The sequence below is a fragment of the Cinclus cinclus genome, chromosome Z, assembly GCF_963662255.1.
Source record: "Cinclus cinclus chromosome Z, bCinCin1.1, whole genome shotgun sequence".
In the NCBI taxonomy this organism is placed as follows: domain Eukaryota; kingdom Metazoa; phylum Chordata; class Aves; order Passeriformes; family Cinclidae; genus Cinclus; species Cinclus cinclus.
The window spans coordinates 78,023,241-78,048,979 of record NC_085084.1 but is presented as its reverse complement, the minus strand read 5'-3'; the positions used below and the strand labels follow the sequence as shown (position 1 = coordinate 78,048,979).

General features: G+C 41.2%; 1 protein-coding gene across 32 annotated transcripts in view; it reads left to right on the top strand.

Annotated features, from left to right (window-relative positions):
- Positions 1-23,808, top strand: part of CELF4 (CUGBP Elav-like family member 4) — a 670,482-nt gene extending 646,674 nt beyond the window's left edge. For 13 of the 32 annotated variants that reach the window (XM_062512653.1, XM_062512635.1, XM_062512638.1 and 10 more), the window contains 2 exons: positions 2,058-2,141; positions 23,681-23,808. In XM_062512653.1, the coding sequence (XP_062368637.1) occupies positions 2,058-2,141; positions 23,681-23,808 (212 nt within the window). Of the gene's footprint in view, positions 1-2,057; positions 2,202-23,680 lie in introns of all 32 variants that reach the window. The other 19 variants (XM_062512652.1, XM_062512651.1, XM_062512649.1 and 16 more) reach the window with 2 other exon arrangements.
- Positions 23,809-25,739: the final 1,931 nt, after the last annotated feature.

Sequence of the window (25,739 nt, the reverse complement as noted above, 5' to 3'; positions counted from 1 at the left end):
ATGTGGATCTCAAATCCCACAGCAGAAGTGCTCTGGGGCACGTTCAGATGAAGGAATGAATTTTTTCTGGACCATGGTCTGCTCCTGGGCAGAATTTTCTCAATTTTAACAGATACCTAAGGGGGTTAGTGTTTGTTTAACACTTTCAGATTGTTTCATATCTAACCTATTTTGCCAATAACTCTGTATTGTGTGGAAATGGATGGCAGCAAGGATTGGAAAAATGATAGTTGCTCAGTGAGAAGACTAAAGAAGAGGCAGACGGGAGGTGGGGGGGAAGCTGGAAAACCTTGGCATGAAATAGGGGAGCCTGATTATGGGCCACTGAGGTTCAAAAGTAATTTGGATAAGCAGATGACCGGGTGCCTAATTAGTTAATTATCCCACCATAGCACTATCCCCCCCATTTGGAAGAAACCCTGCTACCATCCTCATGACCTTTAGGAAATGCACAAGATGCAAAGGATCAGCTGTTCCTTCATGACAGTCCTTTTAGCAAATTAGTGGGGAAAATTGTGCTTAGCAAATATTCATTAGGGCTTCATTTTCCATTAATCCAAAAGGAAATGTGGAGAGCCCGTGACTTCAATCATGCTGAGGCCCAGGAATTTTAATGAGCTTTAAATGGGCATCTGCCAGAATCCTGACTTCACCGTATACTTCTCTTGCCAGCCGGGGGGATGAGTAATGGGTAATAAAAGGTGGGAGCATCTAGGCGAACTCCTCTCCCTAACAGGAAAGACAAAGTTGTAATTTGCTGTGTTATGACACTGTAATTATGCCCTCATGAAGAAAACGAGAGTATTAAAAAGCCCTTTCGTTCCCCACACTGTGCCCCAGACATAGAAAGGGAAAAGTTGACTGAGTCAGGTCACAGGGCAGTAGGTACATGGGCTAGGGGGAAAGGGGAAACCCTTCTTCTCTCTGACCTCTGACCCTTTTGGCAAAAGGCAGACAATGGATCCCCTTCATCTCAATCCCTGTGAGTCAAGCAGAGCTGGAGTTACCTGTCGAGGTCAGTGCAGAGTTGGGCAGCAGCTGGAAGTGCCTTTAGAAAGAAAATGAAAAAAACAATCCCTGTCTCATCAAATCATACTGTTTTCTGCTACTGAACACTGCAAAAGTTTTAAATGTTTGGGTTTTTTTTTTAACAAAACCACTTGGACACAGCTTTATAACTGTTACTCAAGGACTGCATGCATAAATATAAAAGTTAGGGTGTAAATTTACATTCTAGGCTATAAGACAAGAGGCGTGCTTGCCCTCTTCTGCCCCAAAATACAATTTCAGCAGAATATGGTTTTTAGGGTCTCTACTTTAATTTCATATTTCAGCTAAAGACACATCTCTGGATGTTTTCCAAAACACCCTCTGAAATCGGTAAGAGCATAAATTACAGGATTGAGGCAAAAAGCCAATCCCTCTTGTCTAGTAATTTGGAAATCCACCTATAATCTCTCCTGCAGAATGCTCTAGAAGGAGGACATGGCCTGACCAGATCTGGGGGAGTCTTCAGGCTGAGTCAAGCTGGGGGGATGAATGTAAAGTTCTACAAAACAAGATGTGTCTGTGGGTTTGTGCATATCTTTCTGCTTATTATCATCATCATCATTTGTGTGATCTAATTATCATCACACAGATTCAAGAAGGATATTGAAACTTCTGCATGCAGACACTGGGAAGTGTGGGTAATCCAAAACTCTACAGATTAAATAAGATTATGAGGAATTAATAAACTCTATGAACCATATTCTTTCCTTCTTTATGTTCTTATTCCTCCGTTCTGTTCTTTCCATGGCCACATGTGCTGGTGCATTCCTCTCTCTCTAGATTTTATCCTGGTGTCCTGGAAAAGGTATTGAAGTAACCATATAGCCTCTAGGTGACTTTTTGAGTTCCTGGTCTTCTACTTTGCCCATTCCTCTGAGAGTCTACAGGCTGCTTCCTAACATGACTACTCACCAGTCAGAGAGAGAAGATGCCAAAGTAAATCTCCACCATGTGCTTTCTCATATCCTATTTCTCCTCATTCATGGGTCTTCTTTTTCTCTTGATAGGACCAGAGGGCTGTAACCTGTTTATCTACCATCTGCCCCAGGAGTTTGGGGATGCTGAGCTGATGCAGATGTTCCTGCCTTTCGGTAATGTCATCTCCTCGAAAGTGTTTGTGGATCGGGCGACAAACCAAAGTAAATGCTTTGGTGGGTAAAGATAACAAAACAATTAGATTCATCCAGGAAAGGGCTTTCTCTGAATACTTTACCTTTCAAACTGCTTTCTTTCTGCTTAAGCTTTATGATTTCTCTCAATTTACTCCTGTCAATACTTTCCCCCTTCCTTCTTTCTCTCCTGATTGTCTCATGCTCAGAGTTGTGTCTGCTACTTAGAGGTTAAGGTTTTGCATCTCACTTGCAGCAAGATGCTGCAGACACTGGCGGGCTAAGAAAATACCCCCCTTGTAAAGGGAGGTGGGGAGTGTGCAGAAAAAACTAAAGAACCTGATGCAAAATGGAGGGGCTGGGCATAGGTTAAATTATGAGATTGGCAGAGGGATCATATTATAGAAGGGGAATTTCTGTATCTAAGGAAAAGGAGAAACAGGTCCTGGGGTTGAAAGGAAGACAGAGCTGGGGGGGGGGAGGGGAGGCAGCTTTCCTGCAGCTGTGATGCATTACACTGCAAGGGGGTAAGGGCTGAGCATCTGCTGAGAGCCTGGTCTTCTGAGGTGTGATGGCTGCTTGATAGATTACATTCAGACATGTTCTGACCTACTGGACCTGAGGCAGCACCCCAGCAGACACAGATGGGCCAAGGTAACCCTGTGCCTCAGCTGACAGGCTGTGCTAAGAGGCTGGGTTTGAAAGCTTTACCTGGCTCACACAGCTCTGGCCTCACTGCTGGCTCCACCCTGCCAGCTGGAGTGGAGAAAGAGCACAGCCTGGAGCTGCCTATGAGCCCCAGGCAGGAACACCCTGAGCTGCACCCACAATGGGAGGGCTCAGCCAGCCAAAAGCCATGGGGTGATGCATGTATGGGCTCTCACTGGGATACCACCTTTTGCAAAGTTGGGGCTGTCAAGGGTTTCTTTTGGCAGTGTGGCAGCATGGGGACCCTGCCACATTTGATCCCATCACACCTCGTGGACAGGGGATCTCCCACAGCCATATGCCCACTGCTAGGATCTCTAATTTTTTTTATTCTCTGCCATCCTGAACCTCTTGCAGACCCTCCCTGGGAAGTGCAACAAAACAAACTATTGCTTTTATTTTCCTGTTACTTGCAGCTAATCTGGATTCTGTCTCTCAGGCAAACTTCCAGAGTTAAGACTCATTGGAGTTTTCATTCAATTTTAAAACCACTCTCAATCTCCACACTATGCTTTCTTTCCATGCTGCCTTACCCTTTACCCTCCTGAACAGCTCACCTCCCAAAACTCTTCCCTCATCCCTTGCTACCGTGATGCATATCAGAGAGTACTTCAAGAGTTTTGTGCCCTTTCTGTAAGCACAGTTTCTCCTGCCCATCCACAGAGGGTCTGAACAGGCTATTTTCCCTTTTTTTGTTTGAAGGAACCCTGACCCCTGATGAGAGGGACACAGCCCTCCCAGTCACCAGGAGTCACTGGGTTGCTGCACTCCAGCACTAGACAAACAAAGGACAGAGTCTGACATGCAGAGGCAGTTGGCAAATTCAAATTAGAACTCAAAACTATGAAGTAGCACCAATGAGTCCAGAGCCTGCCTGCTTTTTATATACAAATTATATATATATATATATATCTCATAACAAGTTGAGCAGACCACCACAGCTCTAGGTGACACTGAAACTGATGCTCCAAGGAGATCCATGATTAGAAATGAACCTTTGGCAGTGAAATTGTCATCAATGTTTAGAGGAATTCTGGGCCTGGCTCTCCACATATTGAGAAGTAAATGGAGATGCCTTCTGGACAGCTATGAGCCTTATAAGCACTCAGCTGAAAGGCTACAAGACCCCATGAGGACATGGCACACACCCCATTTGTGGGATTTGTGGGAAAGGATTTGGGGCTGCTTCCAAGGTACTGTGAGATCAAGGCTGAGAGTTAAGCAGGAACTGAGAGGTCTCAGCAGATTTTTTTTTTTTAGTTTTACTGGGAGAAATTAAACATCAGCTTGTTGGATGAAGTGAACTCCAAAACTAACTGGGGGATATTGAAGGCTGAAACAGGGAGGTGCCCTTTAGAAATGTTGACTCAAGCACACAGACAAGCAAAAGAAGGAATTCGAGACTGCTGGTGGATTTTAGTCTCCTTATATCAGCTTCCAAGGCACAAATACCCAGGTCTAGTCAGTTTGGGTCCCAGGTGTTAAGTTCCAATTGTCTCTGGATTTCACCTAGTTTTCCATAGAGCTGAGTGCCTGCTATCACTGCTGGTCTCAGACTAATATGTTGACTATGCTTCCACATTCACCACCTCCAGAGAGATAAAAATAACAGAAGCACAGGTAACTGACTATCACAGGTAGGTTATGTTGCTTTTCAAAACCTCCCACCCTCCTGACCTTCAGATTTAAAGCAATGCAAAAATGTAAAAGGTATTAGAGGAAATCAGGCCTCATTTTCTCTGCTGAGTCTACTGAAGTTGGCATTTTTGTTGAGGAAGTAAATTTAAATATAAAAATAAATTACTTTTTCCTAAAGGAAAAGAAGGGATTTTATTAACTTTGAAAGTAAGAAAATAATTTCTTTGCTGCTTAAACATTTCCCAAAACTCAACATGTAAGAACACAGCATTTGCATTCTATTTCACATTTTTTTAGTGCAGCTAGAGCTCTCCAACTGCTAGCCTGGGGGGACAATTCTGCCTGGCCCCAGAAAGATATTCCACTATTATATGACCTTTTAAAATATATCTGCTAAGCAGATCCCAAATAAATTGCTGTAACAGAGTTTAGCCCCAGGTTGTCGAGAAATTGTCAAGAAGTCCTGCTTTAGACAAACTTTAAAAATTCTATGGAGAAAAATGTCACCATATTTTTTTCCACAGGAACAGAAAAAACTTTATTTGATGCCTTTGTCTCACTACTGAACAAGCTGTAAACAGCTGGCACAAACTGAACAAGTCAGTAGAGCAGCATGTCTAAATAGAATTGTGGAGGCCCACAAGGATGATTAGGGGGCTGGGTCACCATTCCTATGAAGATGGGCTGAAACAATTTGGGTTGTTCAGCCTGGAGAAGGCTCCAGGGAAAACTGATAGCACCTTCCAGTATTTAAAGTGGCTGCAAGAGAGCTGAGATGTACTCTTTACAAAGCCATGTACAGATAGGACACAGGGGAATGGCTTTAAAGTGAAAGAGGGGAGATAGAGCTCAGCTATTAAGAACAAATTATTGACTGTGAGGGTGGTGAGGCTGTGGGACAGGCTGGCCAGAGAAGCTGTGGTTATTCCATCCCTGGAAGTGTCCAAGGCAGGTTGGATGAAGCTGGGAGCAACCTGGCCTAGAGGCCACCCTCCACAGGGCAAGGGTGGTAGGAACTTGATGAACTCAAAGGTGCCTTCCAACACAAATCATTCTGTTTTATTCCTTATTATTTGGCTCTGAATTCTTTCCTGCATTTTGAACACAAATTTATCTCTTTTTTACATTACTGGCAAGATACTGTTGAGTGGTTACAGGAGTGTTTGGAAGAAAATTAGATCAAAAACAAACCTTTCTCCTGGTTGCTGCAGTCCATGAGCCTTCAGAGAATCACTAGCACTGGCACATGCTAAAGAAACCATAGTGTGGTCAGCAAGCCTTTGACAACACCAATTTAGAGGCTACTGCCTCCTGGCTGACAAGGAGCATCAAGGAATGCCAGCTGCAGTAAACACCAATACCAGATATAAAATGTGAAACTGTTCAGAGCATGTCTGTTGTTTTCCCTAGTAGGACTGCCTGCTCTACTGTGTAAGACTGCCTACAAAACAAACCTGACTTTTCACTGAAAAAAGTAATTTTGTCTGGGAGGCTTCTTTGCCTATGACTTTTCTTCTGCTGCACACATTCAGGCTAGACTCAAATCCTTCATTTTCTTCTGCAATTTTTCCAACTTCTGGCTTTTTTTCTTCTCCTGTCCCTGTCCTGATGCAGCTGTAACATGGCCAAATGCAGACCATTCTTGTCCTTCCCATTCACCAACATCCTGTGTATCTCCATGACCTGCAACTCCATCACCAACCATATCTGCATCCCCTTGGCTTTCTCCTCAGGCACTGTCCTGTCCCCATTCTTGTATTCTTCAGACTTAGTGATTTCACCTCCACAGCTCTTCAACCTCCTGCCCTTCTCTCTCCTTTATCATGGGTTCTTCACTCAATGCCCAGCTGACCCCTGTAGTCTCTGCCCACACACTCCTTTTGCAGCCAGCATGTTTCTCCAGCTGGGCTATGCTGTCAATTCCCAGAGAAATTGCAGGGCCACATCAGGACTCACCTCAAACAGAGAAAAGTTACACTTAGTTGGACACTCCTTGAAGACGGTGACTCCCATTCTTAGAGTGGGCTGGTCCAGGAAGAATTTCATGGAGGTAAAGTGTGCCACAGCCTGAATGTCAACATCTGCAGGAGCCCAGAGTCTGTGTCTGTGCAAGGCAGAATTTGCACTGGGTCTCTCACATTCCCACTACATGTGTGCAAGTTATTCTTCATGTAGGTGTGCTAAATGTCAGAGGATGTGGATTACATCTTTGTGCTGGTCTCAGTGGTTCTGGTGATAATTCCCCTCTCAGTTATGTAGATAGTTCAAATGTAAGTAGTTTGTGGACAAGGCTAAAAGAGAACTCCAGTAAAACAATGCTATTAAGGCTGCTAAGGCAAGTAGGCAAGGTGAGAAGGGCAACTTTTCACCCTGCCCATACATGGCTAACTCTACCTCTGTCATAGAGTGACGCTGCAACACAGCCCAAAAAAAAAACACATTTAAAGAAACCTCTTGTAGGCATTAAGTTAGTGAAATACAGAGGCAGGCATATTCCAGAAAAATGTTTTAACAGAGAAGAGAGAAAGCAAGACAGGTTTGGGCGGTATTCATTAGAAAGACATGTCAGAAATTAGAAAAACAAGAACATGGATGGAGAAGCAGAGGTCATGTGGTTATCCCAAAGTGTCAAATAAGATGTAGATAAATTAAAACAGAAAGAAGTGCTTTACTGGAACATTTGGTTTGCTCCAGTCACCTCATCCTGAGAGCAATAAGCAACTGAATCTGCCAACTTTTCGCACACCACTGAGCAGCAGACACTGTCAGGCCAATTCTGCTCCATGGCCGTGCTTTGTCCCCTACATGTCTCCTTGGCATGTGCCTGTTCTTCATACCCATTGGTGTAGCAGCTTCAGTTTCTCCCCATGGCACAGTGATTCTGGAAGGCTGTGATCAACCTGTCTCTCTCATTCCCAGACAGACACTGTGATTTCCCTCCCCTCAGCTTGACATGCTCTGACACCCCAGGTGTAAGCAGCCACAAGTGCCATATGTTTTTCTCCTTTTCTGCACATTCCAGATGCACTTGCACATCCGCAGAATGCCTCACCGTATTTGAAATGTGCCACATTAAACAAAACTAGGAGCATTCTAGCTTACAAACTGCAAGGGTTTCTTAGGACTATAGGTCAATATGTCCTAAAGGAAATATCTTGTTTGACTCCTAGTACAACATGAGCATTGACTTTCATTCCAGATTCCTGCAGGGAGTGCATTTGAAGGTTGCTAATGGGCCACCTCATTTGGAAAAACATCCAGTCTTCTATGAAGATGCCAAAATGGAGAAAATAACATCACTAGATGAGGGCCATAATAGTTAATTAAGTTTGCTGTTAAATAATTCTATTCCCTACTAAACTCCTCCTAGCTTATAAAAAGAAACTGGGGAGACAAAGGAGAGAGATTAAAAGTGAGAAAAGCAGTGAGGAATGAGAACTGAACACAGGAGGGGGTGAAGCTTGGGAGAAGGGCTGAGGGATGGGTAGAGCTTGTATCTTGTTATTAAAAACATGCTGTGGCAGTTAAATGCTGCAGTATGGTGGCAAAAAAAGGTGGAGTGGGAGATGCAAGGCAGCAGGCAGGTCATGATGATCTACAGAGTTTCAATCTGGAAGCTGAAATAGAAAGAAGAAAGATGTGTCAAGAGAATAGGACACTGGCAAAGCTGTACAGGGCCCTGGGACCAGGGGCATTGCATATTAGGTCTAAAGTGCATTGGCAGCACTCCACAAGACATAGGAGTGGAACAAGGGACCCTGAGGTACATTAGGAAAATATTGTTCAGCACCTGCTGACAATGTGCCTCCAATATGCCCTGCCAAATATGGCAGTTTCTCATTTGATAAAACAAACAAACAAATAAATAAATAAAAAATATTTTAAAATAAGGTAACTCTCCTTGGGTTCATCCAGGGAAATGAGCAGGGGCAGAACTGAGGTGTTGTAAAGGAAAGAAATTATCCAGGGAAATGAACAGGGGCAGAACTGAGGTGTTGTAAAGGAAAGAAATTATCCGGGGAAATGAGCAGGGGCAGAACTGAGGTGTTGTAAAGGAAAGAAATTCCAGTTGCATGTTCATTACTCATATGGGTGATCACAGCTCAGCTTAGCTGCTAGGCTTAGGTTCCCTTTCTTGGATCAGTACACTGACTCCTTTGCACAGGTCTTTAGGATTCATGGATGAGGGGAGTTATTCATCAGATTAAAGGCTTTTGGCATTTCTTTTCTGAATCTTCTTTGGTAAACAGGAAATTCTCAGCAAATAGATGCATTATTAGAAAGAACTTGTACCTATGTTGCTGTTATCAGTACTATGATTAAGTTTGCTTTTTTTTTCTTTTTATTATTAATCTGATTTCAAATTTCCTAAGGAAAGTTTTTACCTGATCCTTTCTCCCTGTAGCCCTTAGAATTGGGCTCTGTCCTTTATTTTACATGATGTAGTGACAATACATTTTATTTCAGGGCCCTGGAAAATCTGTTTGTCATTCCCATATGGCAACAGCCTACATATCAAAGCTCAGAGAGCAGTGGAAGAAGCCACTCATTTGAGTGCCAGAGTTGAGACAGAACAGAACTGATTTTCCAGGCACATTAAGCATGTCTGACCCCAGGTATATTTCAGTTCAGATCAGCACTGGTTTGTTGTGGTCCTCTCCACTCTGAAGGACCTGGCACAGCCAGAGAGCCAAGGAGGGATTCATAAGGTGCATCCAGCTCAGCTGGAAACTAATCCAAGGGGAGTAGGACACCCCCAGAGGGATGCTTTGAGCTCTCAGAGAGAAGGGGAAGGTGATACAGAAGTTTAATATTTGCTAGCATATTCCAAAGAAGCCAGATTCTGAAATTTCAGGTCTGCAGAGTGAGGATGAAACTGATAAGGAAAGAGTTGTGTGAATAAGAAAGAGAAGGAGCTGCTCATCAAACTCACTGTACAGCACCTCCAGCCATTGCATTTGGTTGGGGGAGGTTTTAGGGGGAGGAGGAGGAGCGGGAGAAGTATTAGGGCTGTGAGCCACTATTCATTTACAAACTATAATTAATTTGATGTTTAGATTAATTTCTGATGCACTCTCAAAGGTGCACTGAAAGCATTTTTCCTTTATTATAATGTTGATTGCTTATTGGGGAGATAAATCTAACTGTCAGTTATGCACTGACTTACCAAAACTTTCAGACCAAGCAAGCATGTATGCATAAGGAACAGCTGTTTGCAGCCCTCCAGTTAAAGGGACAGCTCTGTCTTTTCCCAATAACTCACATTAAAGAAAATCTATACATTGTACACAGGGACTTCTGCTTTCTTTTGTAGCTCAACAATTTATTAGACAAGAATATGTTAGCAGAATCTATCTTCAATTTATCTGGGTGTCCATGTGTCTATCACTATTCTATCCATCTCTCCCGACAAGCTACAAAGTCTACCCAGAATTTTTTTTTTAAGTTATGGGTATGTGTCTACATACCTATTCACATGCACACTCAGACCATCATTATAAATGTTCTTTCTCCTGGGGTAATTAGATGGAGGAACTCATTACTGCAGCGTCATTGTGGCTACTCCTTTAGTGATGTTCAAAAGGGAAATGGTCACTATCTAACAGAAATAACCAGAGTTAAGAGTTAACACCAGAGGAGGAGTTTTAGTGCTACTTTCATTCCAGTCAGAAGGTTCTGTTCAGAAGTCAGAATAATGACCCCTGCAATGGCAGGCCCATTTCTGAACTCAAAGTGATGGATTTGTAGAGTGCCGACCTAACACATCCTACTCTTGTGGGACTGCAGGCATGCTAGAGCATTTTGTCTACCCATGGCATCTGCGTTTATATTTTGTTCTCCCAAGATCTCTGATGCAAGGAAAATTCAAGCTGTAGAATGGATGAGTCTCTACTAATCCATGCAGCCATGCATACATATCCCAATATACCTGTCTTCAGCTTCTTTATATCCACCCAGTCTCATCCACTGCACAGGTCTGCTCTTCACCATCTTGAAGTCGGCTGCCTAGTTAGTTACTGAGCAGCTGTTCAACAGAACCTCACATCTTCATGCTTGGCCCCAAGCCCTCCTTTTACATGATATTCAAATTCTGCCATGAATATGAATTTATTTTATTTCCTCATCTGTTTTCCTAAGACCCTTCCCAACAGAGCATTTCAGAGGTTCACAGAGCTAAGCAATGGCATTCTGCTGGTGCTCATGGTGTCCTCAATTCACCAAGGAGATGATGAGGCAGAGAAATACCCAAAACAAGTTATTGATCTTGGATTTCTAATCTGAGTCACCACAAGCCTGATCAGTCTGCTCACCTGCTTTGTCTAAGAATTTAGCATAATGCAGAGCATGCTGTGTTTTTTTCTGCTTGAGATGCAAGTATAGACAGCAGCCTTTCTGCCAGTGAAATCTCAGGTCATGCACCAAGAAAAGAGGAAAACACAGTAAATCTTCTTCATTGAAAACTAAAGAGGCTTCACACATCTGCAAAAAAACACTGACAAAATTTTACATATATTTTTAACATTTATGTGTCATTATCTCAGTTTGAGTGGGCCATGACAATTAAGCCACAGCTGGACCTTGCTTGGGCATGACTCAGCAATGACAAGAGACAGGTACACCCAGTTTTGAGAGGTAAGAGATTTTAATGACATAGATTCAAGCCATGGTGTACTACTGGCACTTAGAACCTGCTCTATTTTATTTATTAATAAAAAAACCCAAAACCAAAACAGCCTAGAGGTCTTACCAAATTAATTCTGTGATATATGATATACTTAGCATAACTGGGATGTCATGGCAGAAACAGGGACAAATTCCAGTTTTCCAAGGCAACATCTGGTTGTACAACTACAAAATCATCCTTTCCCTGCCTTATTTACTGTCTAAATTCCAACACTTACAATAACAAGTCTGATACATTGCTATTTTCCTTGCCCTGTTATGTTGTTATTCATTTTCAACAGTAATTAAAACAAGGATGCCATGAAAGAGAAAAATACAGAAATGTGTGGTTAGAAGCAATGCCTTTATGCATATACAAAGCAATACAGAATTAAAATTTTATAGGTAACATAATTTCTTGAATTGCTAAATGAGTACTTCATTTTGCAACCTTATCGTTTATGGCTGTGTGTGAGATATCTCCCCTTTTCAAGTTAGTAAACCTAAATCAAAAAAAAACCCCAGATATGATTAGCATCTTCAAATAGTATATATTGACATATTCAAAAGCTGTCATCAGGGTAACTAATAATTCTTAACCATTTCTGGTTTCACCTATATCAAATCCCCCAAAACAATTCAGCATCAGCTCTGCTCTCCCCAGTGTTGATCTGTCATATCTCACATATATAATATTTACATTATATATACATTAGATAAGATATGCATAGGTATTTACATTACATAGGTACTACACATACATTTATTCAATAAAAAATATAAAACTCGCAGACACAAGTTATTGAAAACAATGAAAATTGCTGAACAATGGTTTGAATTTTAGAACCTGCTCCAATGCTTGCTGGCCTTTAAGGTGAAGAGATTTTCCTTGTGCTCAGTCTGAACATCTGCTGTTTCAGTTTATGGCCCCTGTCTCTCATTGTCCCACCCTGCACCTCTGTGAATCGTATCTCAAGTTGGAAGGGACCCATAAACATCACAGAGTCCAAACCCCTGCTCCTTTCAGAGCTACCAAAAACTAATTAATATAGTTAAGAGCATAATCCAGATGCTCCATGAACTCTGACAGGAAACAGATTTTCTTCATTTTGGACAACATGACCTAAAAATCTGATTATGTTCTGACCATTTAATGGTGAAATTAAATGATTCTTCTAAAGATAGGTCTCTACAGATCCTTTTAAGCCTTCTCTAGAAGGGTCTTCAGAAATTGTAAAGCCTTTACCCAGGTCTTCATGCATCTTCTGACATGGCTGAACAGGTTTCAGAAGTATTATTGTTTTGCTGGTTGTTGTTTTTTTTTTGTTTGTTAGTTTTTTTAATTCTAGTGAGAGAATTTTTGCTACTGGGTTTTTGAATTTCATGCAAAAGACACTCTATTTTTAGGGGTGGCTCATATTTTTACCCCATCCCTTCAAATTAAGATCCCTCTACAAACTATCAATACACATCATGCCCTTTCTCAGGTCTTAATTTTTTTTTTCAAAGGTATATTCAAAACCATGTTTTCAAGGTATATCATTATTCATCTTATTTCAGTAATTAAAAAAACATCTTATTTTCCAGTCTTCTACCCAAGAGTGGATCAGATGATCAGAGATGATCAAGAGCTCAAATGAGTTGTTGGGCAGAGGCCCCAGAGCCAGTACCAGATCAGGATTTAGTAAATCTGTTATGATTCAGGTCCCACAGGCTAAATGTAACTCCTCTAAGGAACTGCAGACTGTTCTTCTCTGAGATCTCCAAGATTCAGGCCTTTGAAGGCCACTAATGGTGAACATTCTGCTGGCGGACCTACAGGAATCTATCAGCATATATGCTATAATATGATGGTTTTTCTTTCCCATTGTTTGTTTTATTTTTTTTTTTTTTAATAAAGAAGCCAGGCAGTCATTTTCTTGTCTTTTGGGGGTGATTGAAAACAAGGAGGTCTTTACAATGACAGTGAAAGTATCACAGATGTGGTACTGGTTGAATCTGTAGATGTTATCTCCCAGTTAAAAAGCGTACAACCCTTTACCTTCTCCTCTTACTATCCATCATAGGTCAGTGCCAGTTCATAACCTCCTGGTCTAGATACTGAGAGATTTTCTGTTTTCCTTTCCTTCTCAATGACTCACAGCATAGGAGGAGGTTTGTTTTCCTGATAAGTTCACTTTTAGTTTGGTTAGCTATTTTTCACACAGTCGCCTCCATAGAAAGCAAAATATTCCTTCGAAAATCATGGCCACAAACTGTTCATACCACTTCTGCTTCTGAACAGAAACTTTCAGACTGCTGCACAGGAGAAGCTTCAGGCCTTTCTGTCTCTGTTGGGTTGTCCCAAACTACCCATAATGAGGTATCAGGAGTTCAGCAAACCGCATGGAAGGGGTGGGTAATTGTCAATTTAAGTAATGGTCAGCAAGAACAAGATGGGAAGGTTCTGTGCATTGCTCCATCAAAAATGGATGTATTTCAGAGGTTCCCTGGGACATGAAAGAACTGCTAAAAAAACCAGTGACTACTACAGTTCACAGCACACCTTCCTGACAGGATTTCCTGGGGTTTTTGGGTGCTTTGGTTTTTGGTTTTTTGATTCTTTTTCTTGATTAGTCCAGGAAGAAATTTCCTTACCTTACCTACTATGAAATATATTCAAGAAGAAGGTCACTTTTTCTGATGCTTGTCTCTTATACACCAAGAAGGATGAGTGGTGATTTCAGCAGTTGCCTTTTTCATCCATGGCTTCTTCATCAAAAAGTCACAGATGAAACAGGATCCAAGAGAGAATCAGGGAGCAAAGAAATTAGATTTAGATGAGAAATGGATTGTGACATGGCTGGTGGGAGCTTCCATTATTATTTTCATCTGGTTTATATTGGAAACTTCAATAAAACAAATGTAAAAATAGCCTTCATTTTGATTCAGTAACAATCTCAGTGCATCCTTAACTGAACATCAGCATCTGCTTACAACTTGTGTAAAACCTGCATTATACTCATCTTTTATTCCCAGTTGCTCATTGTAGAACATATATCCTTAAAAGTTCATCTGCTTTTTTCAACTATGTTCTTTCCCCCATAAACCTTATACTGGCACATGATGACATCAGATGTTTTCAAGTAAGGCTCAGAAAACAAGTCAAGAAGAATTCCATCCATTTCTGAGAGCATTTAGGAAATAGCTTCAGTCCTACTCATCGTTCAAAAAGAGGACAAAATCTATTTACTCATCTATGGGTGATTCATCACTGGCTGTTTGTTCCTTATGAGGAAGATTATCACCACCTGGCCTGGAACATTATGTTTCTTATAGAAGAAACACAGTGCTTTTTGTCCACAGCAGACATGTATGATTACTGGTCCAGTATCTGATTTTTGGGCCTCCAAAAAATGGCTGAAGCCTCAATCCTTCATTTCTTCCATGAATTCATTGGATGGCTTCAACTCCTACTTAGAATGGGTGGAACCAGAGTCCATAGCATCAGACAAAGCAATTGCTCATCATTTAGAAAACCTCTGTTTACAGGAAAAAGAAATGTTTAATCTTTATTCCACTCTTATAATGAGAGATCTGTTGTAGTTTTCTGTATGAAATTTTTACTCCTTTTTGTCTTTTTTAAAAAAAGTTAGTCCTGTGCCTAGATGTATAGATGAGTAAAAACCTTGGATCACAGAATCATAGAATAGTTTGCGTTGGAAGGGACCTTAAGGATCATCTCATTCCAGTCCCCTGCCATGGGTAGGCACACCCTCCACTATCCCAGGTTACTCCCAGCCCCATCCAACCTGGCCTTGAACACTTCCAGGGATGTGGCATCCACAACTTCTCTGTGCAATCTGTGCCAGAGTCTCATCTCTCTCACAGTAAAGAATTTCTTTCACATATATAATCTAGATTTCCCCTCTTTGAGTTTGAACCCTCAGATCAGATCTGACCATGCAGTAGTTTAAATTGTCAAAATTCTAGTCTAACCTAGGGTCTTACCCTTGTGCTTTGAGTCAATATGAGTCATGGCAACAATTTTGCTATGAAAAACAATCAATCACCATACAGATTATGAAAAAGACTCTTAGGTGGAGTAGTTCTTCTTGGTCTTAATGACCATATTTGGGGTCAACATCTATAGTCCTCTGCTTTAAGAGGAGACACTGTTTCTTCTTTATCCTGGATATTTCTCCATCTGGAGATCATCCAACAGGCAATGCACAAAAACAAGGACCAGCTTCTCTGCATGCTCCAGCTCACACTGTTGCAATGTGGAGAGGTAGTTTCATACACAGGAAGATAGGAAGGCGACATAAGGAAGATACTTGTGTATTTCAAGCTACCTTCTGCGCTGGGTGTTCTGACCTTTAGAGAAAGTTAATCATGCCATCTACGTTCAGTCTTCATTTAATCTCCCCTTCCCATCTGTTCAGATTCTCTCAGCTGGAAGCAAGATGAAGAACGAGTACCAGTCAGCCCTCTCAGTGGTCTGCAGCCCGCACTTTGGGGCCATTTATTATAAGGCATTAACATCAATTGTCACCTGTATCTTGACTCTTACCTCATTCCATCCCAGGTTAGTAGGCAAGTGATTCTCTAAATATCTGAAATGCAAAATGAACAATAGACAGACAAGATATGCAGTATCAGAAGAGACTGTTCTTATCCTTTAGACTAAAGTCTGAAATAACATATGACAGGTGCCTCAGCTCATGTGACAGGTTAAAACCTTCTGCTTGAGTCATAGCAACCCTTTTATAAAATCTCTTAATTAATGTTTCATGTGATAGGTGCTCCACCCCTCTTGCTAAACAAGATGTTTTCCAAAATAGTTAGCCTTCACCATTTAAAATATGCAGACTTGGTGTCTTATTTTCCTTTTAAATTTGACAAATGCCTGCTTCCAGCTAGAAGAAATCAGCAAGCTCTTCTTTACTCCCTATTTTAAAAGTACCCCATGTTTTAGTAGATATTATTTATAGACTATGGCCTGAAGTGTGTTTAACCTTCTCTTCAATAAACTATGGCCACTCTCATTATTCTTTCAGACCTAGAATAACTCTTCTACTTCTGAATAAGTATTAAAACTTATTTGTTTTGTAGAGCAATCACTAGAACTAAATGCAGAATTAGAGTAAGGATCCTCCTGAGCCATACTCAGAGATAACACTACCTTGCTATTTCTAGAGAATATTCAGCAGATGTTAACTTCATCCCAAAACTATACTAAGTCTCAGGACTTTGAATTTCAGAACAGTCCTGAGTGCTCATATATTTGGCTGTTACTATGACACCCAGCTTCTTCTTAAGAGGCGCTGTCTTCTAATGAGGATTTCCTCTTTTAATGAGTGACCCACTTGCTTTTTCCTGCAGATACTTAATTTTGCATTTGATTGGATTAAAATGAACACCCTTTTACTGTGTCCAGCCTACAGAGTAACCCGGGTCACTTACTTCTGTCATTATTTCACCATTTTTGTATGATTGGCCAATTTTACCAGTAATTACTTCAAATGTCTTCCAAGTAATGCTAGAGAAATTGAATAGCACAGATATTTCAGTACACCACTGAAGGAGCCTACTAGGATCTCTACAATTTTTTTTTTGTCACAACTCACAGATTTTTTGGTGGTCTCATTTCTGGGCTGATTTCATTTTATGTAAAGAAGATCTGTCTAAAATATTCCAGCAAAGTTTAAATACACTTTATGATAACTTACTTTATTCACCGAACTTGCAATTTTATGCAATCAGTTTCATTTGATAGATGCTATGTTCCATGAAACCATGATGATTGGTACTAATTGCATATCTTTAAATTCTTTGCCGTATTATCTCATATCAAAATTTTCATAATTTTTCTGACACTAATGAAAATTTAACTAAGTTTATTGGGTCACCTAGTTTACACCCTTAAAAATAATATTAGATTTCTTTCTTTTCCTGGAATATTTTGAAGATTTTCTAATATTCTATAAATTTCTAAAACAAACATTAATGGTTCAGCAGATTTCTGAGCCAATTCTTAGAATATTCTGAGTTTCAAATTATCTCATCCTACAGATGGGAAATATTTAGTACTAGTTTTTTAGCACTGTCATTAGTTACTGACTGTTCATACATTAAAAAAATGGTTGCATGGATGGATGGATGGATGGATAGACCGATATTTCTCAGACATGATTAGCAGCAGTGGAAGGTTAAATAATCCAAAAAGTCATCCAATCCTCTTAGACACTGGAAAACAGCTGAAGTGCTATGCCCTTGCTCTGCAGACACACTCCTTTATTGAGTATTCCAGTACCCATAAATCACCTTACAATACAATACCTTCCAATGCACACATACATTATAGAGCTACTTACATACAAATTGTATCTTGAAATACTTTACAGCACTAAAAAATTGCGAGGCAGCAGCTAGTACATTGTGTAAAGAACACAGCAAGGTAAAGACCTTGCAAAGCAATTAAAGGAAAACCTCCATTCTCTGATAAGACTAATAAACACAGAGAAAAATAAACTGAGCAGTTGTAGGAATTAAATAGACTGAAGTAGCAGGGAAGGTCCGAGGAGTAGGTGGGCAGGTCCTGATGGGGAGAGAAGGACAGGAGCTACTGAACACCATCCTTCCCACAGGAAAACTACTTTGATGTGAGCACCTCATTGTTGCCTTCACAGCAAAAAATGCTTCCCTAGATCTCACCTTTAACTGGTCAGTTACAAAAGCAAGGAACACATGAGCAGTTATACCAATAACCAATTGGTAACTAATTCCTTAATTATTGACTCAGATTCTTGGAGGAAGGACAAAAGAGCAAGGTTCCTGGTCTAACCAATCATCAATACTCTCTGCAGGTAGAGTATTAGTATTATTTTAGTATTCTCAGACACATGTGTGACTCTTGGGGATGTTCTGTGTAGGGACAGGAGCTGGACTCAATGATCCTTGTGGGTCACTTCCAGCTCAGGATACTCCATGATTCTGTGGTTCTCATCTGTCCAAGCTCCCTTCTTACAGGCTGGGTGGAAGCACTTTGGACACAAGGGAAACAAGAGGCATGGACTTCCCTTTAGCTAGTGCCTAAGCCATGTGCATGGCATTTCTTCTCTCTCTTTCTTTCTCTCCCAGCAGCTGAGCACCAGATCCTTGCTCTTCTGTTACTTTCATTTCTGTCTAGTAAAATTAATATGGGTTGAATGTCAAAGGGAAAAAGCTCAGAGACGCTCTCCTTAGCTAGTGACTTTCATAACTGAAGGAAAAGGAAGTCCTAAGAAAGATCCTTCATGGCAGTCAGACATATATTCTGATGGCCAAAACTAGTAAAAAAGTTTGGCCCAAAAATAGCTGATAAGCAGCAATTCCTACTTGCTTCTGTTGCCATCTCTTGCAAAGTATATCTCTGAGATGGTGATAAGTATGTGGAACATAGATAAAAATATTCTTCTTAGTTTTAAGACAAGTTTAATATTCATTTCTTTGAGATCCCTCTTTTCCTTCCCATTGCCTGAAGGCAGCCTAGTTACATGAGTGGACCTGCTGTAGGATCATCTGGCCCCAGTTTAGGAGTCTGGGTGAAAAACTTGCATCTGGACCTCATTCATGGTCTTGACTCCTCTGATTTAAAGGAAGTTCAGCATAGTTACCATGCATTGGGCTCCATCCAGAGGAGAGGTCCTGCCCAAGAGAGACAACAGGTTATTCCAATTGGGTAGCAGATCATCAAGAGGCTGTTTCGCCCATTAACCACTAATTCTCCTTGCTGGATGCAAAGCAGAGCAGAAAACTCAGAAGGACCAATTAAGGATCTTTGGAAACATAACTTTGTGCTCATTCAGGACTGCTGTCAGTGCACAAACTTAATTCATGGACATGCAGAGAAAACATGAACCATAAACAAAAAGATTACAGTTACAAAATATTCTTTAGATGTATTCTGACATAAATTGTGAATTCCCTTCTTTATCATCCTGGTGGATTAAAACAGAAAAATAGCCCTTAGGTAATAATATCTGTTACATAAAACCATTGGTGATCATGCTGATCATGTAATGAGAAAAGCACCAAGCTCCCCCCACCCATCACACCATGAGAATTTTCTCTGGAAGAAAGGGGGAGAAAATAAAGCAACTCCAAAACTGTACCCCTGTTTCTGCCTATGAATAGTTAATACAGTCCTGTAGGAAAAGAGCAGTCCAGAAGTAGTGGGCTCCAACAACACTACCTTTCCTGGAATATGCTGTGCAGGATCACAAAGATTAGATGCCCTCTGTTGCTATCCTAGCAGCTTTCACCATTCTCTGCCACTTTTGATATATCATTTATTAGAACAGCATTTTTACATAATCCTTGGTGGGAGGGGGGGAAGGAAAAAATCCACCAATATTCCACCCCCCCCCCCCGTAAAGTATATTTATCACAAAATGCTGTCCTACCAACTGTCTTCAAACCAGAACATATATTTCTCTGATTATTAATTAACTGATGCACAGAAAGAGCTTCAAGCTTTTTAACCTCTCCCTTTCTCTTTTGTCCTTCAAGCGTGTAGATGACAATGCAGGAGTGGTGTTCAAAACACAGACAGCAATTGCAATACTGCCATCATGTTTTGAGCCCATGGGCTCAAATACTAAAGCCATTTAGGAACTAAGTATTTTAAGTTATTTTCTCCTTACATACATTCTTTTCCTAGTAATACATGTTCAAATTTGTGATAGTACCATGAATCCTGCTGACACAGATGAGGAGAAACAAAGATGGTTAACTGCCAATACTGCATGTAACAACAACAAAAAAAAGTAAAATCTTCCAGTAGGTATTTGACCTGAGAAGAGAAGGGAATATGCTGTTGTTAGCCCAACATGCCTGTCTATCTATCTATCCCTTATCCACTGTAAAGTCTCAAATCTCAGGATAAGCCATAGCTCTTCTTCTATTTGCAGTTCATCCAAATACCTTCAAAAATACGAAACACAACCACACATAAATAACAGGAAAGGGGAGACTTGAATGCATCAGAAACTTCTGAGGATATCAAGGCCCCTGAAAATTAAAACAGTGAAATGAAGCTGGAGTAATTAGCTGCTCTGTCCCCAGAATATGATCACAAAGAATAAGATCAGTTATTGGCATTTGCCAGTGTCTTTCTCCAGCTTTCAAATCTCAGTTCGTCTAACCTTAGCATCCAGACAGAGAAGATTTTTATACTGTACCAGTGAATACCAGAACAGCTAAGGAGAAAAAAAAACTGGTCCAAATCTGTAGGCAACTAATACCAGAATCAGAGTACAACTCCCAGCTTCATTATCTGGTCTAAATGAAATATAGTGAGCAAATGCACTTCTGATCTCTCTTATTAGTCCCATTTGTTAAAATGCTGTATTATTTACAGCTTTGCAGAGAATGAGGAAATGGGCTTAGAATTCCATCTCAAAAGCAAAGTAGTGATAAAAACTGGTATAGCTTTGTGAGCTTATCTCAAAGCAAGGCTCTTGCAGAGGTACAACCATATTAGCAACCCAGCACAAGGGCTTATCATCCCTCAAAGGTCTAGTCTTGGCAAAAGTAGAGAAATAATAACCTTCTGTCACAGTGGGCAGCATTTCTGGAGGTGTTTGATTCAGCAATTAACATCAGTTTGGGGAGTGACCCACCCAGGCACTAGAAAGTTAACATTTTACCTTGAGATGTCACTCCTAACTACAGAATCAGGTAGATCCTGCAGGAGATCCTTGATTTAAGCTGGGTGCCTGCCTTCACTGCAGCCAGCACTGCTGCCTGACCAGTGATTCATCTGAGCACAGCTAAGGGTGTCCTAATAAAAGAGAGAAGTCCTGCCCTACACTCCACTGGCTGCACTGGCTGGAGCTCCACTGATTACTGTAGGGTCCAAAGACATTGTGCTCACAAATGGATGAATGTGCAGGCACAGTGTAGATGTGCACATGTAGTCAGTAGGAGGGACATCCCAAAAGGACTTGTTGCAAGAGTAGAAATCAAAGTTCTGAGGCAAGGTATGTTCTCCAATGACACGAGCTAAGCAATCATATAGCTGCATCCAGCTCAACTTTGATATTGGATTGCCGTATGCATATCAGTAAAGTAAATATACCTGGCACTTCTCCCTAGCACTGGGGACAGCTGGCACAAAATGGCCTACACCCAAATTATTAAATTCTCTCACTTTCCAGAACATCATGGACATATCCAAGTTAACCACTGAGCACAGACTGTCTTCTGTGCTAAAACTCAGACTTTGTCTAGGAATTTTTTGATGTTAAACAAAAGTCAAAAAAAATCAGAACTACAGATTATTAGGTCCCAGTTTCTCTGAACTTCCCTGGAACAGCTTTAGTCTACTGTTTTAGATGTAACTGAAGTGTGTTGGCCAGGAATATCAGCAAAGTAGATGTGATTTTTAAAAATAAATGGGTTTCACTACATCCTGTATTCAAGGATATGAGGGATAGAGACAACATATTTAAGGTTGAAGCTTAAGTGAAGCATCCCCAAGGGAGTTTCCAGAAGTATTTTAAGTATGAATGTACTTAGGTAAAACCAGAAAGTGTTTAGTTTATTCCTTTGCTGAGAGTGAATCATAGGACTTGGTAGATAGATTATTCAAGTAGTCAGAAGTGAGCTGGTAACATCACCATACTTTTTACTGCCTAAAAAGTGATGGCAAGAGCAGATCTATTGCTATTGAATAAAACCATAGCTCATTACTGACTACAGCTTGCCAGTTTTCTCTCTAGAAATTGATGAGTGCTGTGGGGCTTGAGAGTGCTTTTTGTCTGTTCATCTTCAGAGCTGCAGTGTTGATACCTCCTCATCCAGGTGGTTGGCAGGAAAACTGTGTGGACAGCCAGTTTACTCGGAGCCTTGGCTTCAAGAGGGGAGAACAAAGAAGGTTCCCTATTTATTCCATGGGCCTCTGTTTTAAAGCCCCATGTATCATACTCAGTAAACCTGTTGTCTCACTTTGACAGATTAAGACCATAGGTTTCATGACTTGTCATGAAGTTACATTGTTAGCCAAGGTCAGAGAGTCCAGTTGAATGCAGGAGTGAGAAGTTGCCTTTGCATGCACAGCTCTGTGTCTTTTTCAGATGCAAATGACCCTGTGTCACCAGTAAGAGTGGCTTCTGAGGAAGAACTAACCCAGGGAGGAGGGGTTGCTGAATGAATCCACAGCACAGCCCAAGGCTGTAAACCAGGCCTGGTGCTGCTGTCAGGACCAGGTGTATACCTGGCAGCAAATGTTCAGCATTAGCTTTTTGAGGGGCTTGCTAAAATCATCTCTTCATTTCAGCCTGTCTGTTGAGCAACACCAGGCTTCTAGGATTGATTTGTGCTGCCAGAGCCTTGCAGGGGTGGATAAACAGATGGCTTTGTCTGGAGAGCAAGCTGGTCCAGGCTAGTCTCACCCAAGGTTTGTACTCAGAAATGTTGTTGGCACACAGGGACATTTCTGGCAAAGGTAGCAGAGGCAATACTTGTACAGTGTGATGGCTGCCTCCCTCAGTAATATCACAGACCCATCGTCACCCCAGCTACAGTCATATACAGTCTGGGAACATGAGGGGCTTTTTTTGGATCTAACATCAGAAAAAAAAAATTAAATATTCAATTAAAAAAAAAAAAAAAAAAAGGAAAAAGCCACACCAAAAGCCCTCCCCAAAGCTGAATTCATTAGATGCATTGCATCCCGTGTGGTTTACCTATATTATTTCATCAGATTGCTAGAGAGCAAATCGAGACAAAGAATGTCTTAGGTGACCTGTAGATACAATACTCAGTCACTGTAGTTGTTTCTAGTGCTGGATGTGCTCTGTGATTGATTGGGAGGTTTGCTGGAAAAGTATGAAATTCCATAGGGAAACCATGTTAGGAAAGCACTTGTGTTCATCACCTTACTGCGGAGTAACATAGAGTTTACAGAAATTGCCAGTGATTAAAGTTCTTTATATTGCTTGGCTGGCCAACAATCAAACCATTAATACGATAATGAACATATTAGATTCACATTTTACTTATATTGCCATAATAAGGAAGTAGTAGTATTTGTGTCGGGTTCCCCTCACCATTAGTATTAGAAGGCAAAGAAAAGGCTATGCTGGCAAGTTAAGGAAAGTCTAGAGATTTACCCCAGTCACAGTGGAGTGAGATAGAGGAATAGAGAATGCCTTGAGACTATGCATTACAGCTGCTGACTCCCAGCTCTTGTGGCACCAACATTTGGATCCCTATGCTCCACACAGTCTAGTGTTCAGACTGGCACTCAGACCAGGCACTGTGTCCTGGGACACTGATCTGTAACAATTCCTCCTATCCTTTGTCCCACATTGGCAACCATCCTCTCCTCACTCTCCTGCCCACCTGCCCACCCTCCTACCTGCTCACTTCCCCCCTCTCAGCACCCTCACCCCCTTCCCCATGTTCATTCTCAGTGGTCGTTGCATGTACGTGCCTTGGCACCCTTCAGCTCATTAAGTCCCCTGCCTTGCCTTATGTTTTGACAGGTTTTGTGAGTTTCGACAATCCTGCCAGTGCCCAAGCTGCTATCCAGGCCATGAATGGATTCCAGATTGGCATGAAGAGGCTGAAGGTGCAGCTGAAGAGGCCAAAGGATGCTAATCGTCCCTACTGAAGGGTTGTGGGAACCACTGGATACAAAGCACTAGCACAGGTAACTGCATGGGGAAGGGGGTGTCAGCTACACCTGTAGCATCTCTCTGTGTTGTAAACCCTCAAGGAGATTCAGCTCTGTGACTTTCTATCTTCTGCCTTTTTGACTCTGGCTAGAGCCACTCTGCTCAGACACGCACCCACGCATAAACCAGGAACTGTTTGTGTGTGTGTCTCTTTAGAAAAAGAGGTGGAAGGATGCTTACTGAGGGATAAGATAACCTCCTCATCCCAAGGGCATCCTGCATCTCTAGAAAGTGTTTCTGGTCACTAGAGGAGAGTCAGCAAACATCCTGATTCCCCTTGGTCAGTGAAAGAAAGCATTTCTGGCGCTCGAAGAAAATCTGCAGTTAAGAGGTGGGACTGAGCTGCAGTTTAATCCCAGGTGGCTGGACTGGGACAGTGTCTGTCTCAATAGCTCTGTGTTGCAAACGTTTCAAAGCATTCTTCATTCTTCATGCGGTACAGTCTGTATCCAATTCCATCTCAGCATAACTTCTGAATGTAAATATGTCTCCCTGACAACTAAATAACCCCTGATTTATTTCTTCACAAACCCAAGAAAGTAATAGAAGGATCCACGTTCACTTCTTGCTCAGTTGTTTTAAACTCCTGTGTGTTGATAAAACCCAACCAAAACCAAGGAAGCTTAGCTGGAGTAAGGACCTGGTGTCTCACTTTTAGACTCATGTGCCATGTACTGCTGGAAAGAACCAGCTGGATGTTCCAAGGGAACTTCTAGTACATGTAACAACACCAAAAATATCAGAAGCCACAGCTTGTTTCACTGGAATCCTAACATATCACCAATAACAAAAATGAAGATATTTCCAAACTGGAAATATTTTCCATCACTGGCTGGGTCTTTCATTAGGTAATTCTTTGAGAAACAGAAATATAAACCCTATGTGTTTGTTTACAGAGACAGGAAGTCTCCCTATTGTTAAAACTGTTCCACACCAGAGATTCCCCAATAAACTCAGCACCTAGGGAGGCCCTAAGTAATTTGTACTCCTGAATTAGTGATAAAGAGATTGGCTAGGTGACCTTTCTATGTCATTTTAGCTGCAATGTCTAACATTCTGTGATTTTTATTCGGGCCTCTTTTGATTCATCTAAGACAGGCAGGAAATCCCTATCTTCAACTCTCCCAAAGAAAAACAGATTGTTTTAATTTTTCACTGGGATCCCAAATACCTTTGAAAAATATATTTTTCCAGTCTTCAGAGCAGTATCCTTTCCAGTGAGAATTCAGGAATGGGATCAAAAATGTCTTTGAAAGAGGTGCTGCACTGAAGACAGCATAAAGCAGATTAAGAAACCTTTCAATAAACATGTTAGGTTCATGAGCAGGAAACAGTCACCTATTTTAGAATCTCCTTTATATGTGACTATATGAAGACAACTGTCAATGTCATTTTCCCCCTTCAAAAACCTCTTTTCTTTTCCTTGCTTATGAAAAGGCCTCTTGGAAGCTTGAAACCAAAACATGTTGCCATACCCAAATGCTTTTTGCTTCATCACACTGGCTTTTTTTCTGCAGGCTTTGCTGGGGGAGAGCGGGGGATGCATGCATGCCATTGTGTTAAAGCAGGGGCTGCCTTTGTCAGGGAGGCTTTCTGTGACACCCGCAAAGGGATCAAGGGACACAAAGATCTCCCTAGTTAGGCACCAGGCTTTATGTCTCAGCATAGCTGTGCTCACTGAGGATATGCTTCTTTCTCATGGTGGTGTAAGAAGATGCAGGGCTGTGGATATCTGTGTTGATCAAGACTCATCAGTACGAGTCTAAGGTGGTTTTTATTATCATGGTTCACCATCAAGTGCTCTGAGGTCTCAGCTTGTTTCCTACAAAAATATTATTCACTAGCAGGACTGAGATTTGTTGCTTGG